Raw genomic sequence first — 17,110 nt, 5'->3', positions numbered from 1 at the left:
TCTTTCTCCAGGAAGAATTTGATTTGGCAGCCTAATAATATTGACATTAATAACTAACAGAAGATAATTGTAGCAGAAGGCTTTTTTTTTTTTAACATTCTGAAATACTATATTTTTGTTATTTGTACTCCCTCACCTTACTTTGCTCGTTTTTAGCTTAGATCAGAGAGCTTGTCTGGATAATTAATCATTTTCTTCTGTCTTCACTACTTATTTTGCTACTTGTGGTTCTTACAAAACATATTGTAATTTTAATCTAATGTATAAGTATATTAGCAACAGAAGGTTTTCAAAGTAAGGCATGAGATGTATTTAAAGAAACTGTGTGATATTGTAGAAGGAGCACGGGGAAGTAGGGTACAGATAGACTTTACCTGGAACTCTACTGCCCCCTCATAGTTGTCACCATGCTAAGTTAGCCTGTCTATAAAATGAGGAGCATAATCTTATCAGGTCAGACTATGTGAAATTGCTGGTCTCAGGGTCAAAACCAGTCAAATTCTGGCCACTGCATTTGGTTAAACCTATATAATTTCCTCTGTCTCAGAGGATTATTGTATCAAAGATAAATTGAGATCACAGAGACAGCATGTGAATGGAATGTGGTGTTTCTACTGAGGATGATAGGGGACAACTATGTGGGCAAGTCAAGTCATCACTCTTTGATGTTTCAATGGAGAAAAAATTGCTCAGTGCAAGTTCACTCTTCAAATGGAAAAGTATATTTTGCGTCAGAACATTACTGAGATTTGAGTGTGAGACATCGATTCATCTCTCAAATCTAGTCAGTCTTCTCGGAGTGTGGAGTTTTACCCAATGTAGAATTTTGCCTCTATCAGAAACGTAATTTAACTGGAAATTACTTTGTTTCGTGTGTGGCATAACTCAAAATGCAGATGGAAGTTGAAATGATTATGTAACATCTATAATGAAAGATCTGTTTGAATTTTTTAATCGTTGTTTTAAAAAGACTTAGCCAGTATTTCTGAGCCATGTTTTTCTTTTGAAACATCAAAGGAGAGTATTCTGTCGTAGAATGTTTTCACTTTTTGTCAGGCCAATATTTTTTAAATAATCAAAGTAGAATGTGTTTTATACTTGATAGATGGTTGAGGGTTTTTGAAGTTTTACTAGCAGTTTATATGACCCAAGGGTCATCTTTTTAGCTGTAAGAAATATATTTCCTATAGTTTGTTTGATTTATCATGGATACTGGAACCATAAAAATGCCAGTTGTCCCTGACTTGGAAGTTATCAACTGTATGGAGTTTTGTCATAGGTCTTTTTTTTTTTTTTTTTTTTTTACCATTCTCTTCTTTTCCCAATAGCTGTGATGGCATTTCTCTTTGACCTGAAGGCACTTGTGGACATGATGTCCATTGGCACTCTTCTGGCCTACTCTCTGGTTGCTGCATGTGTTCTCATCCTCAGGTGAGTGTCTCGTTGGTTCTCAAGGGTGTGTGTCGTGTGGGGCCCAGGGAATAAAGAAAATTAGGACTCACCATCCTTGTTTCCAAGGAGCTAGTGGTCTCACAGAGGTGAGAGGCCATGGACAGAAAAACATCAGTATAAAGTATAATAAACGTACTTAGTCCTTAGCCAAGAAATAAATACAATTGATAATTAGTAATAAGTTGGCTTAATCTATATGAACAGCAAGTTCTTATAATGTATGAAAACACTTAAAAATATTATAGTTTTTTTCCCAGTATCTCAGCTGCTAAGATTTTATAATAAAGATTTTACTTGGTGAGGCGTACACGGATATATATAAAGGATGTTTATGAAAAGGTAATTTACCAGAGTGAAAAAATTGAACGGAGCCTGAATATCAATAGCAGAATAGTTAAACACATAAGGGTACATTTATTCAGTGGACTCTTTTTCTTAGTTATACTTAATTATGTGGAGAAATGTATCTGATTCAGCAAAGCTGTGTGCAGTGTCTGAATTTATTTAAATTATAACATAACTTCACACGAAGAAGTCATTTTGCATCGATATACACATACATGCACTTATGCCTGGTTGAAATTGTGCCAAAATGTTGGCAGTGATTAACGCTGGGTTTGTAGTATTGTGGGGGGTTTTGATTTTCTTCTGTATGTTTTGTGTATTTTTTTTTTCTCAGTGAGCCCTATTTCTTCTTTAGACTGAGGACAGCAGTAAAGGCTGCTCAGAGGGAAAGAGATCACAGTGAGGGGACTGGGGCAGGTCCTAGGTGGGGCAGAGCCTAGGAGGTGAAGTGGGCCAGTATCCTGACGGAGGCTGGAGAAGAAGAGGATACGTCGAGAAAGGGACATGGCAGGGGCGGAACGGAGTTCGTCAGGGTTACACTGGAGGACTGAGAGAGGAAGTTGAGGGACGTGAGGCCAGAGAGGCAGACTGCCAGAGGCAGCAGATGCCAACCTGAAGACCGGGTGTCATTCTGAGGCTGTTGCTTAGCCAGACTTTCTGTGCTGTTTTCTGGAACTGCATTTACTTTGGACACAGATATTTCCAGGCTAATCCCCCTGTAGTCCCAGTTGCCTTGGGTGAAAAGGTCCCTCCCTTCCGCATCTTATATGTAACTCTGCAAGTAAATGACTGTAGAGGGAGTTCAGGGGTGCTGCAGATATCTCATGGAGCAGGTTTGTGGCCTGGCTCAGCCCACTCTGGGGCGCGAGTCATGAGAAGGGTCAATTCACTGCCCCAGTGGGGACCCTGTCAGGTGTCTCACCTCAAGTGTTCGGTGTTTGCTTCCTTTGGGCCAAGTGTCTGTCTGAGAATAAAGACACAGACTTTTGTTTATTTGGGGCCAGGTACCAGCCCGGCTTATCTTATGAGCAGCCCAAATGCTGTCCTGAGAAAGCAGCTCTGGGGTCATGCGGCAGTGCTGCCTCGAAGAGCAAGTCGCAGGTAGCCATGCTGCAGGGGCAAGGCCTCAGCCTGCACATCCTCGTCAGCCCCTCGGCTCTGCCTACACAGCAGTCGTCTTCTCTCGTGAGCTTTCTGGTAGGATTTCTTGGTGAGTCCTCTGCGCTGTGTCCACTAGGAAGGGCCCCGGGTGTGCGTCGGTGGAGCAGGTATGATGTGAGAGAGGACAAAGGTCTTACGTGGCCTTAGCATATGCTTGCCACTGCCCCAAGCCCTGAAATCTCCACCTAACCGGTTGCTAGGAGCTGAGACCATATAGTAGCAGGATACATGGGTCCTGTCATCGAGGAAGAAAGGAAGAAGTTCCCCAAGGTGTGAGTGGCCTCTGTACAGAGCTGGTCCCTCTCAGTGGCTGTTAGGGGGTTCCCTGTGTGCAAGCTTCCGGCCAGGAAGACCTGCCAGGAAGGAGACTGGGAGATAATACAGAATATCTTGTTTGCTCACTCACAGTTACATAATCAGTCATATTTTCAGCAACATTCATTGAGCACCATCAACGTGTCAAGAACTCCGTGGAGCCCTTGGGATAGCAAGAAAGATGGTCCTTGCTCTCATTGGGCTTTGAGGAACGGGATTATCGGTGGCAAGCGAAGGGAAGTAGAGGCTTCTCTAGAGCACAGAGGAGGGACCCTGAGTGCAGACATGATGGTCAGGAATAGGATGGGTGGGTGGTGATATCCCCTTCTGAAAGAGGGCAAAAAGACACAGATCATTGATTATTTGTTTGCGTGAACAGTGTTTACAAGAGCAGAACACGGACAGACTTGCCGTTTCCCATTTGAAAAAAGGAAAATCTCCACCCCTGACATTATCACGTTCAATCCATGCGATATAGTGTGAGAATGTAGCAAAGGAGGAGCCTGATGACATGTAGGAAGGAAAAGCAGGCTGGTAGTGCTGAGGGGGGAGGAGGAGACAGTCATGAGTAAGCGAGCGGTGGTTCTTAAATCGGTACAAACAGCCGTTTTCTCCCATAATGAAAACGAAGAATCGTAGTATTTGACAAAGAAGCCATGGGAAGACCTTGATATCTTATCATAAGAGACTGCTCGAGCCAGGGGAATCTGAGTGAAATGTGCCTGCTGATTTTGTGTCACCTGCATGTCTCACCTTTGCAGCATTTCTTGTTTTGGGCCTGAGTATCTTGACCACTTACGGAGTCCAAGCGATTGCCCGGCTAGAAGCCTGGAGTGTTGCTCTTCTTGTCCTGTTTCTTGTTCTCTGCATTGCTGTTGTGCTCACCATTTGGAGGCAGCCCCAGAATCAGCAAAAAGTAGCCTTCATGGTATGAATAATGAACATTAGAGATCCTCAATATTATCTGGTGTGTTAGCTTTGTAAGTTGTTTTTAAAAAGAAAAAGAGAAAAAGACACTTCTGATGAAGCTAACCAGTAAAGAACAAGAGTGTCGCAGTTCTTTGAGATGTTCTTTTTGTCATAAGGATTCTCCCTACATGGCTTTTCAAAAACTTGAATATGCTCCTATCACGTTATTATCTATAATGGTAAACAAATTTCTTGTCAAGTAATCTATAGTATCAAAGAATAAGTAGAATATTTTATTTTAGAAATTCAGTCCTCTTGCAAGAAGACTATTCCCACCAAAAGCCCTTCTGCTATAATTATCCTGTCAGATTTGAATGAGGAGCAGGTTTGGACTTGAAGAGAGCTTCCTGGAAGGATCCCTCTCAGATGCCATGTGTATCCAGACTTGCAGAGGCATGCCCTGTTGCCATCTGAATGAAACCAGTGAACCCTAATCTAAACCAAACCCTACTGCCAATTGCATCTGGTGATGATACGGATGTTAGCGGGCCGGAGAAATCCCCTGTTGCTTTGGGCTACACTTGAGTAGTATAGACTCTGATGCTCCCTTTAGTAGACTCTACAAGAATGATTTTTTTCTTCTGGTTGTCCTTTTTGTAAGAATATAAACTTACTGACACAGTGTGAAAGAATATATGTCAAAATAGTTGTCACCACGTTGAAACAGTCTGAGGAATGTACTTTCCAAATTTGAGTACATTTAAGAAGATATTTTCCCCCCTTAGGTTCCTTTCTTACCATTCTTGCCAGCCTTCAGCATCCTGGTGAACATCTACCTGATGGTCCAGTTGAGCGCAGACACTTGGATAAGATTTAGCATTTGGATGGCACTCGGTAGGTTTTTTAATGTTTTAGCTTTCTGGGCGCCTGGGTGGCTCAGTTGGTTAAGCGACTGCCTTCGGCTCAGGTCATGATCCTGGAGTCCCAGGATCGAGTCCCGCATCGGGCTCCCTGCTCAGCAGGGGGTCTGCTTCTCCCTCTGACCCTCCTCCCTCTCATGCTCTCTGTCTCTCATTCTCTCTCTCTCAAATAAATAAATAAAATCTTTAAAAAAAAATGTTTTAGCTTTCTGAGCCGTGGTTCTGTCTTCCCAATTTCATGCTCTGTGATTACAGAAATGCATCCCCTCCCCCTTCTTGGAAATAAAGGGTTTTTGCCAGTTTCTTCGTTTCCCAAATTTTAGATCATCTGAGTCCTTACTTCTCTAAATGTTTTCAGATACCTTTTTTTTTTAATTAAATTCTCCCAGGAACTCTGTAGAACCCTGTAGATTCTGTTTCTCCAACTTAATGGGTGAGAAAAAAAGCCTCCAAAAGTCAAGGGATTGAATTTGTGGATGGCAGTGCAAGACTCTGATTCCAAAGCCAGTTCTTTCCAGTGTCCCAGTGGATTTCTGAAGACATTTTGAATGAGCTAAGAGCAAAAAATTTCTTTTGTTATCTAAATTTCTTATTATTTGAACCTTGGGATTTAGCATTAAATAAGATGAGTGAGCTTATTTATATCTCTACTACATGGTTTTTTATTATGATTCCTTTCCCATGTGAAAATTGAGTTAGAAAATGAGAGTTTACATTTGGTGTAACTAAAGCACTGAGCAGTTGTCTTATTTTTTTTTTTTAAGATTTTTTTTTTTTTTTATTTGACAGAGAGAGAGACAGCACATAGAGAGAGACACAGAGAGAGGGAAGACAAGCAGGGGGAGTGGGAGAGGGAGAAGCAGGCTTTCCGCGGAGCAGGGAGCCCGATCCGGGGCTCGATCCCAGGACCCTCGGATCATGACCTGAGCTGAAGGCAGATGCTTAAGGACTGAGCCACCCAGGCCCTGAGCAGTTGTCTTAAAAATGTGAACAGACATGTCTGTAAGGTGAAGCAGGGAGAAAGGAGCACTAAGTCTGCATTGGTTTGGGTCACCTGAAGAGTTGAAGAGTGTGCTTTTTGACAGTCTTCCCGTTGGCTTAGCAAGAATGAACCTAAGTTCATGCTGGTGTATGTAATTGTTTGCTTTGGCTAGAAATTAATTCAATTTCAATTTAAGCCACCAATCCACTTGAATTGATGAGAGATTTAACCGCTATCAGTTTTGCTCATTTCCCCATACCCACACTAGAGTTTTGCCCATATTTGGGGACCTTACCTTGTGCCAGGGAATTGAGGGGCTGGTGCCTTGGGTCACAGGCTATCATTCCACACGGGTTACACTAGTTTGTTCTCTCTTTTGGTCACAGTGGCCACTTCTGGTTGGTGGCTCTGTTGCTTCTCTCTGCCATTCAGCTCCACACTCTGGGATGCAACCATGCAGCCTGTTCCTTTGGGGTCCAGCCCACGTGCTCGCAGGGAGCCGAGTCCAAACCCGTAGAACGCACTCCCCTCCTCTGAGCCCGGAAGAATCTCTTTTGAGTCTGGCAGAGAACTTCAGCATGCTTCCTGCCTTTCCATGAGCCCTTGCTTCTCTCCTCAGACACAGACCACTGTGGTTTAATGTACTTGATCTTGGTTAAGAGCATGAAGTTCGGTGCCAGCCTCTCTGTGTTTGAATCCAACTGTGCCATTTATTCACCTTGTGGCCTTGGCCCATTTTTGTGCCTGCTTCTTTGTAAAACGGTGATGGTGGTACCTTTATTTGAGGACAGGGAGGGCTGGTTCTTTAAAACTTTGAGGACAGGAGAGGAAGCAGAATTATCCTTAACCATAGCACCTGCCAAAATGCTAATTGGCAGCCTACTTCTCGTTATTTTAGATGGGACAATTATAAAGCATTTCTCATCAACCCAAAACTCTCAACCAATTTTTAAATCTATAACTAAAACAGAGCAAAATGCCTACATGAAAGTAATAAACTATCTGGTGGGGATACGTAAAACCTTTCCTTCTAATTCCCAATGAGCATGGCTATTGTTAATCAATTGCTTTGTATATAATTATTTGGCCTCTCCTGTTTTTTAAAAGATTTTTATTTATTTTATTCGAGAGAGTTAGAGAGCACAAGCAGAGGCAGAGGGAGAAGCAGACTCCCCGCTGAGCGGGGAGCCCGATACGGGGCTTGATCCCAGGACCCTGGGATCATGACCAAGCCGAAGGGAGACGCTTAACCCACTGAGCCAGCCAGGCGCCCCTATTTGGCCTCTCCTGGTGACGGTAACACGTGTAAAGCATGCCCATGTCCACTTTGTTTACACAGGGCATGTTTTCCAAAATACCTGATTGTGACTCCGATAACCCACCACTTGTGTTTGGGATGTAATTTGAGATTTTACCCCATATCCCTTTGTTTAAAGTATAGTATTGAGTTTTGAGAAAATAAATATAATTTTTTTCAACATAAATGTCTGAAAAACACTTAATTGGGAGAAACATACATTCAACAAAGATTGGGTGTTAAAAATGCAGAAGCACATTCTACTGGGAAAGCGTCCATTGGGGATTCTGCAGGGGTATTCCGGACTTGCATTCTGTCCTAAAATAGCCCAGAAAGAGGAGGGAAAAAACCCCATTAGGTCCTATATTACATTTTCCATATTCAGGCATTTTCTGACATACTTAAAACATTGATTGTTTTTTTTTCCTTCCCTCTAACAGGTTTCCTGATCTACTTCGCTTATGGCATCAGACACAGCCTGGAGGGTAATCCGAGAGAGGAGGAAGACGATGAAGAGACTTCCTCAGACAACATCGGTGCCGCAACAAAAGAAAAATCTGCCTTTCAAGCAAACGAGCAGCACCAAAGAAACCTCAGTTTACCTTTCATATTCCACGAAAAGATGAGCGAATGCTAACGCCCGCAGGAGCTGAGCTGGTCCACAGTCTTACCGTACATACCCTACATGGAGTAAACCATGACAGAGTGTCATCGTCGTGCTAGGTTGCCATGGGTTTGCTGCAGACATAGTTCACCCTAACTTATACTTACTCACCTGGACAGCACCTCCTCAGATGGTGAATTGTGTACCTGGGGAAACCTCCTAAGCTCTCTCCTCAGCGATGAATATCCCCCCAATAGTGGGAGCATGTGTGTATGTGTGTATGTATACGTTGGGGTCTATGAATGTTAGAAGTTGTTTGTGTTTCACTCTGACTGCATTATATTTTTCTGGTGTTGCCATTAATTGGTGGCTTATACTGCTGCAGTGGAAGTAATCACTGAATAGAAAAGTGCTTTGGACATGCCTGGTGCATTTGGGGAAATAACCATGGCTTTTCCTTATTAGGTGTCATTAATGTCGATTAGAACGTGCTAAAAACGCAATTACCCATCCTGGTGTCTGTCATTGGTCAGGAGCAAGAGGAGGGGAGAAGAAATGAGCCTTTTCTATAACTCATCAGTGCCAGCAGTGGGTTTAATCCAGATTTTTCTTCTATAAAGTATGGCAGTTTGCGACAACTTCAGCCACAGGCGTGTCTGCGTCCCGCCGGTCTACCCAGGGCGGGAGCGGCTCTCTGGGTCACCTGATAGCGCCCCTTTCAGCTGCTGTTGTTTTTTGAGAGAAGTGGTCCTTCCTCAGCCCCTGCAGGGGCTTGAGAGCAGTATGTGTGATCTACTTGGGACCCTTTCTGCTAGAAGATGCAAGTGGTCCCCTGGCAGGAAAGCTTGTGTAAGTGGCAGCGATGAGCGTGTATTTGAAAATCAGAGTCAGACAAATGCTTGTGTAAGTAGACACCAAGCATCTTTGTCTTTAAAATCACATACGATAAGCCAGTAAAATCTTTCCGGATCACACGATTGGCAGAATGATTTACACTTTTCTCTTTTACTTAATAACTAATCACAGTTCAGTTGTTTTTTAAAACCTCATCAGGTACAGAATTCACTCCTTTGTTCCTATTGTTTTGTCTTGTCCTAGATAGGAGGGGCTACACTAGCAAATTATGTCTTTACTACATGCCAAAGAGGAAAGAAACAAAGGGATACAAGAAGAGGAAATGTCCCCGTTCTGAGTTTAAAGTGCCTCGTCAGATGTTAAATTGCATTTGCCCCAATTTGAGGTTTGGGGATCTAATTTGCCTTTGATGTTTCTTTTGGAAACATTTAGGGATGTTTTCCTTCCCCAACCCATAAGTTGTTTAGCACTTTTTATCTCATTTATTTTTAATTGACCACACTAAATCTGTCAATACCCCATTCCCAGTGGTTGGGGAATAAAATATCTGGGCTAAATACATGATTATTTAAAACCTCAAGCTAAAAATAAAAAATTAACCTAATTGAATTAAAGCTATATAAACACAGTAACCTTTAAGGAATAAATGATTTGTTTTATATGTAAGATTCTCTAATTACTGTATTTTCCTTCATAGGGTTCTCTCATAGTGGACTATTTACCTGCAGTGTGCTTTTCTTCTCATGAATTAGCTTTCTTACAAATAATTAAATGGTTTACTAGGTGAGGCTAGGGGCTAAATACTTACACATCAACGGGTTACATTCCCAGGATGAATGTTATCAAGCTCACCAGTTGACCGGCTTAATCTAAAGGCAAGGAAAACATTTGTTTCCTGATAGTTCTTCCAAGAGATTGTTTTCCTGATGCCATTAAAGAGCAAGTTGTGATCGTTTCGTCTAACCAAGAGTTTATTGTGGTTAAATATCAGATAAACAGATAGCCTGGGTTTCTGGCTGCTGGTGTTGGAGCCTCCCTGATCTAGAGCTCAGTACTGACATTCCACAATTTCCAGGGTGCATGGTAAAATCTGAAGCCCAGAATTCTCTTTCAAGCATGTTTTACTGGAGAGGAAGAGTTGGATACTCAAGGAGTACAAGATTTTGGTAAGGACTGTAGGCATGATCCTAAATCCTTGTTGTTATAGTATTACACTGAGAACCACCTTTTATTCTCTCATCGAGATAGATTAGGCCTTAAGGGAACATAAGGAATTTCATATATAAATATCTGAGTCTTTGTAACAAAATCAAGAAATTTATTTAGAATGTGATAGGCAGCTAAAACTCTTATGCCCACTGTGTTCAATTAGGAGCAGAATTTAGTTAAAAATTATTTTTCCACATTAAAACACTTTGCAAACACAAATATCTATGAAGAGATGCTTTGTTGGTGATTGTGCTTTTTTTCTGTGAAGACTCAAATGTGTGCTCATATCTCTGTATGAGTGTGTGTGTATATATTTATGTATATGTCTGTGTATTTCAAACAGTGTATAAGTCGGTTGGGTTTATGATGGGCTTTGGAAACGATACAATTGTATGGATAAAAACAAACCCAATTGATGTGGAGAAAAAATAATATTTTATATTGATAGGTATGCTTATACAAAATTTTTAGGTTTTAAACTATTTTGCAATATACAGCAATTTTATATATATGATATTTTCTATAGATTCTTTAAGAAAGATATATTTATAATGTATCTAATGTGGAATCACTAAACTCGAGTACATTGTAACAGGTGCTTTATAATCTGAAATGGAGTAGGAGTAGGAGGTGTTAGGGTTTTCTGTTTACTTATTTCTGAGGCACCTTTTCTGACATCTCTGTCTTGCTCTGTGTTTATTAGTAAAAGCCAGTTCTACCAGGTTTCTTACCACCTCCCTGTTTCTACATCTGAATTCATAACCTTTGGAACAAAATATTGCTTTTACTTTCTTAGGATTACCAAAATGTTTTTGTACAGATACGACTAGTAATCAATCACACTTCTATAAACTCCTCTCCAGAAATGAAAAAAATGCATACCACACATTCTCTTAATTGTGATTGAGTAAAAACAGTTTAAATTACTTTTCTTTCTTACACTAGGAAATCTGCTTTCTTAATATTTTCAATGAGAAACTTCCTATCAGAGCACCTTTATACCATACTCTTCAAAAAAGGGAAAAGATGATTTGTGAATAACCATAGAAAGGCCCTGCCTACCCTACATTTAAAAAGGTAGCTATACAAATTCAAGTTCAAACCCTATTTATGAGAAAACTTAACAACTTTTGATAAATACTGAAATACAGATTCTTGCTTACTCACATTTTCCCCCCCGAGATAAACATCAAGAAAACTTCGTGACCCCAAAAACATCATTTAGGATATATACATTGAAGAAAAACTAGCATTGATATATTTAAAACTTTACTACTACCAACCATAATTAGAAGAAAATATCTCTTGCAGAATTATTTTGCTTTAAAATACAGAAGCCTCTCTTTTAATTTTCTGAATAAAAGATTTTTTTAACTTTTTTTTTTTTAATTTTAAAAATTAGCCAAATTATTTGCTAAGTCCTGGTTATTTTCAGGTAGTTTTTCAACCTGTTTTGAATCAGACTCTATATTTACCTAGTTCCTTTCTAAACTAATTTGAATGCTTAGCAGGGAGAATAAGGAAAACTACCGCTCTCCAGTTCTGATAATGCCAGAGGAGCAGGTCAGTCCCCTTTCTTCGCAAATCAGGGCATATTCTGAGATTACAAAGCACATGATAACGTTGTAGCTCTCCCTCGTGATGTAGCTCATGATGTTCTCTGCCTGATTTTCTCCTGATGTGCTTCAAGCAACTGTAAATTAACACCCAAACTACCATTTCCACAGAATTTTAAAGGATTGGGTTTAGAGTGAACATCATGAAGTATTAAAATTCACATGATGAGTGTGAACTTTGGGGACAGGGGGATTAACTTTTTTTTTTTTTTTTTCCTAGCGCCTTCTCTGTACATTTTCTACTTACATTCTCTCACATGTCCTAAAATATCAAGGGAAAAAGTACCAAAGTTCAGCACAGGTCATTTTTTAGCCATGTAGATTTGGAAATAAGGTTGCTTGACTTTGTTGTTTAGCTGAGATTTTTTTTTTTCTCTTTGTATAATTATATTTAAACATTTTTAAATGAATTTCTAGTTTCTGGATTTTGAGAGCCCTGCTCTGTTTTTGTGGTTGTTGGTTTTTGTAACATTCATTATTGCTTATATGTACACAGTTTAGTCTTACTGATCTCAAGTGCATTTTCTTATGGCTCAACCCAACTGGCAACCCTCTTGGCTGTGAGTAACATACCGAGGTTTTATTCACCATGGCTGAAGCCGCTGCCATAATCTCTGGCCTTAAAGAACCTTCTGTGACTACTGGTGCCCCATGGGGATCATGACCAAGAGCCCGGGCTGGTTCTAGGATCAGGCAGCCTGCAAAGTGTAAGCATCCATAACTACCCTTGTTGAGTGGGATCTTGGGATGACAGTGAGATATGAAGTGAATATGCAAGTTAGGAGTTTGGGGTCCTTAATTTCAGCCCTGAATATCCATCCCAGGGACACATCAACAGTCAATGATAAGGATCCTTTAGAAAAGTTTGGAAAGGATGGCCGCTTCCTGGAACTGGTACCATAGGAGCTGGCCCACTGCAATCCCCATATGGGCATGGACAGCCCTGTGGTAGAAAGTGCATGGGCCCAGGCTCAGCTGTTAGAGAGTTTGTATTGCCTATAGGGTGGGTTTCTCTGGCCCAGGCCTGGTTAATGGGCTCTTCATCTTTGGTGTCCACTAGGGCTGCCCCATTGTGTTATTGCTCTATTTTGTTGTCCTTGTACTTAATAGAAGCTGTTGATAGGGCCCAAAACCCTACAGAAATTCTATGTCTGTAAAACCCAACAGATACATTGGACTTGTCTATATGTAAAGATTTTCTGTTTAGTAGGTAATTTCAAATTTAAATGTTTCAAATGATAATCAGAGTTCCTTTTTACTTACAAAGTTGGATTATTTTTTAGAATTGTAATAAATAAAAACTCTTGCTGCTTTACCACTGTAAGATAGGCTTTCTACTGTGACCATGTACCTTTTTGAAAAAAATTGCAATAGGACTTGTAATAATAGAATATGCCTGTGTATCACACATACCCAAAGCATACATTTCACACTTCTCTTCAAAAAAATTGGGAGAGCTTTCAAGCTCAGAAATGTGGTACAATCTAAACTGAAATGATTATAACATCAAGAATATTCACCTGGCAGCCTAGGGACTACATGGGGACTACCAAGTCCTGTAAGATAAAAGACATGTTTCCACATACCCTCGGTCCGCATGGCACACCCTAAAAACTATCACTTGCTCCTGAAGAATGCCATCCCAGGACCACACATCTGAGATCCCACCACTTCAACTGTCAGGCTCATTGCTTTTATCTGTAAGAAGCTCCTTCCTCAATGTTCCCTTTACCAAATCATAGCCTCTAGTAATTGGTGATCAGTTATGTACAACTGACCCATTTTTTACAGTATAATAAAGAAATCTTACCAACTTCAACCCTCTTGAACCTCTGACCAGGAGGAAGGAGTCAGAGCTTTCTGACGTGGCTCAACGTTACATAAAATTTCAAAACTCTTGAATTAGTTTGTTATTTTGAAATGTCTTTGTGTGTATACTTAATTCCCATTGGTTTTAGTAAGTTGGAGGGAACACCCTGTTGAATTAAGAAAGCTGTAGTATCAGTTAACCAGCATTGGAAGCCAAGCTAAAATAGCAAAGCACTTACCAAGCAGAAGCCTAAAACCTAATTTATGTAATTTTTGGCTGTAAGAATCGTTACTAGGTTTTGGTGCCCCACATCTGTCCTGCTAATGTGGTCACATGAATGAAGTGACCCCCCAGGAACTGTGTCTGGGCCGTGGGTCCAGCCAGGAACCCCGGCGATAAACACCATCTCCTAGTGTCCTTTAAAGAAGGCCACACAGATAGGCTTGCTTTTCAGGTGAAGGGCTCAAAGCCCATGGATTGCTAAGAGATGGTACTGAGAAGTCCCCACCTGTGGGGAAAAGGCAATTCATTTCACTCTATAAAATATCTCAGAAAAAAAAATCTCAAAGACGTACAAAAATAACCCATTATCACATTATCTCAGTTCGTCTTTGAGAGTAGGTCAAAGTAGGGGTGAAACTATCCAGAAAGAAACTCAGCTCAATACTGATTTACTTGAACTTTTCCAGTAAATGCTGGGTTAAGAATCCTTGTTGCCCTCTACTAAACCCGGAGCAGCCAGGGGCGCCTGGGTGCTCAGTAGGGTAAGGGTCCGGCTCTTGGTTTCGGCTCTGGTCATGATCTCAGGGCAGTGGGAGGGAGCCCTGATTGGACTCTGCGCTCAGTGGGGACTCTGCTTGGGATTCTCTCTCCTTCTGCCCCTCCCTCCGCTCACACACATGTGTGCACACGCTCTCTCTCTCTCTCTCTCAAATAAATAAATCTTTAAAAATAATAAATAATTAAATAAATAAAAAATAAAAATAAAACCGGAGCAGCCAACATGAAGAGGAAAACCAGACAGATGTACTACCCAGGAGTACTCTACAGCTCAAAGTGGGCCCATATCTCCCTGATGGGGAGCAAGCTTGCTTCTGGGCTCTGGATCCCTTAACCCCAAAGTACTATGCTAATGGGGAACATATGTTTCCCAGTGGCTGAGTCTCCAGATCTCCGAAATCTTCCTCCATCTGTGCACTGATGTCTGACATTTCTTCAAGCAAGGACCAAGGGATTCATTGCCCTGGTAGAAATCAGACTTAAGATGCCAATGTTCTTGGAACTGAAACATTGACTTGGCACCAAGTTGTAAATGACTGATAGAAGACACTTTCAGAAAATGAGCATGTAGAGCAAGTAAACAGGAGAAAACAAATGGGCACAGGATCGTTGATAGTTTACCATTAAATAAAGAAAAAGGAAGGAGAGGATGGAGGTTTTAAGTCACTTACATTTTAGCTTAGAGTCACCTCTCTTCCCCTAGCCTAAATTTAAAGGCTCTTGTTACCAATAGACAGGCAATACATCTTTACAGCATGCTATATCCTGGAGCTAGGAAAATACTTTTACTTGCTTCACCTATTTTAAGTAAACCAAATTTCTGGGATCTCTATGTGTCTCTTGATGAGTGGCTGTGGGAGCATCAACAATGATTGGCATTCTATTGGATTTTCAGGGCAGTATTTAAAACCACTAAGTTAGCTTCTCCTAAAATCTTGAAACATTAATTTAAAAAAATATTCATCGGGACGCCTGGGTGGCTCAGTCGGTTAAGCATTTGCCTTCAGCTCAGGTCATGATCCCAGGGTCCTGGGATTGAGTCCCGCAAAGGGCTCCCTGCTCGGCGGGGAGCCTGCTTCTCCCTCTGCCCGCAGCTTCCTCTGCTTGTACTTGCTCTCTCTCTCTCTGACAAATAATAAAATCTTTAAAAAATTTTTAAAAATTTTTAAAATTCATCTTGGTTGTATTTTTTTTTTTTTTAAGATTGTATATATTTATTTGTCAGAGAGAGTGAGAGCACAAGCAGGGGAAGCGGCAGGCAGAGGGAGAAGCAGGCTCCCCGCTGAGCAGGGAGCCCGATGTGGGGCTTGATCTCAGGACCCCGGGATCATGACCTGAGCCGAAGGCAGACGCTTAACCGACTGAGCCACCCAGGTGTCCCTGTTGTATTTCTATAGTTAGTGAAGACCAGTTCGAGAAATGAAATGTCCTGATTTTGGACTTTTTTTTTTTTTTGGCTTACCTAACAAATTCCTGATGCTATTCACCACTTTGCAGGGGGAAGCAAGAATAGAGGGAGCAGAGTAGTAAGGAGATTTTTCAGGACAGAGCAGTCATAGACAACTATTATAAATTAAGATTTACAAGGAACGTGCAACATACAAAATAACTCACCAACAAGGAAATCGTGATGGAAATGCTGACCTCACTCTGGTAACCTGGAGTGCTGATTCTGTGTCCCTGAGACACACATTGTGTAACATCTGTGCTTTTAAAGACAACTGGAAGGAATACACTTCTCTAGACCTAAGTCTCCGGGGGCAGCCCGCTCCCCACCCCTGATCCCACTCACTTCTCTCTTCCATTTCCTGATTTTTGCTCGTCCCTTCCGCCACTCGTCCTTTTTTCCCCAGCTTGTCATTTGTTAAGCCAGGGCTGGGGGCTGCTGTACCAGCTCTTCAGAGATAGGCAGTAATGCACAGTCCCTCAAGTAATGCTGGTTCCTCCCAAGGGTGACACTGCTTCCCTGGACCCTGGTTTTTATTTATTTTTATTTTTTATTTTTTTTTAAAGATTTTATTTATTTATTTGCGAGAGAGAGAATGAGAGACAGAGAGCATGAGAGGGAGGAGGGTCAGAGGGAGAAGCAGACTCCCTGCCGAGCAGGGAGCCCGATGCGGGACTCAATCCCGGGACTCCAGGATCATGACCTGAGCCGAAGGCAGTCGCTTAACCAACTGAGCCACCCAGGCGCCCCTGGACACTGGTTTTTAAAAAGCCATTGCTGTGTTTGCAACCTCTCCTCTGCCTCCATCAGGCAGTATCTGATGGTTAGGGAAGGCTGGGACTCCCGGATTTGTCCCATCCCTGAGGCTCTCTGTGCTTCGTGAGGTTGGGGGTCCGTGGATGACCAGCATTAGAGGTTGCTGTACTGTGAGGTGGAGGGAGCAGATGGGCAGCAACTAATCAAGAACGAAAAAGTGGGTGTTGCAGGTACTATGATCATTTATCTAAAAAGCCCCCAAATCAGTGGAAAGCTATGTGGACTAATAAGAGGGTCACCATTAAGGTGATCAGATACAAACACACAAAAATTAATCATGCCTTAGGAAAGCAGGCTTCGAGCTGCATTGGACTTGGAAAATGCTGTAAGAAAAATGCTTATTTTGATTGGCCAATAGTCCAGCAATTGTTGGAGGAAGAATGGAAAAGACCAAGGCAAACAGATTTTAGTAATAAAATTCCTTCTCACCCTAGAGAAGAAGAAAATGGGTTTTTATAGTGAAATACAATCCATAAAAAATACAATTTTGGCAGTTTTATTTTTCAAGTTCAGTCATCCTGAGATTGTCTCATTCAAGGATAATAAGCCTGTGATCAAGCAGCTACATGTCTTGGAAAAGTCCCTATATTTC

The 17,110-nt window shown here is 41.4% G+C and overlaps 1 protein-coding gene across 1 annotated transcript in view; it reads left to right on the top strand.

Moving 5' to 3' along the window:
* The window catches only part of SLC7A2 (solute carrier family 7 member 2), a 61,662-nt gene extending 53,011 nt beyond the window's left edge, over positions 1-8,651 (top strand). Inside the window, exons 8-12 of the mRNA XM_021694292.1 lie at positions 1,329-1,431; positions 2,802-3,007; positions 4,035-4,201; positions 4,968-5,076; positions 7,822-8,651. Of these exons, the coding sequence (XP_021549967.1) occupies positions 1,329-1,431; positions 2,802-3,007; positions 4,035-4,201; positions 4,968-5,076; positions 7,822-8,018 (782 nt within the window). The 3' untranslated portion in view covers positions 8,019-8,651. The remainder of the gene's footprint in view (positions 1-1,328; positions 1,432-2,801; positions 3,008-4,034; positions 4,202-4,967; positions 5,077-7,821) is intronic.
* The last annotated feature ends 8,459 nt before the right edge of the window (positions 8,652-17,110 follow it).

This window comes from Neomonachus schauinslandi, chromosome 2, assembly GCF_002201575.2.
Source record: "Neomonachus schauinslandi chromosome 2, ASM220157v2, whole genome shotgun sequence".
In the NCBI taxonomy this organism is placed as follows: domain Eukaryota; kingdom Metazoa; phylum Chordata; class Mammalia; order Carnivora; family Phocidae; genus Neomonachus; species Neomonachus schauinslandi.
This window is presented reverse-complemented; position numbering and strand designations above follow the sequence as displayed.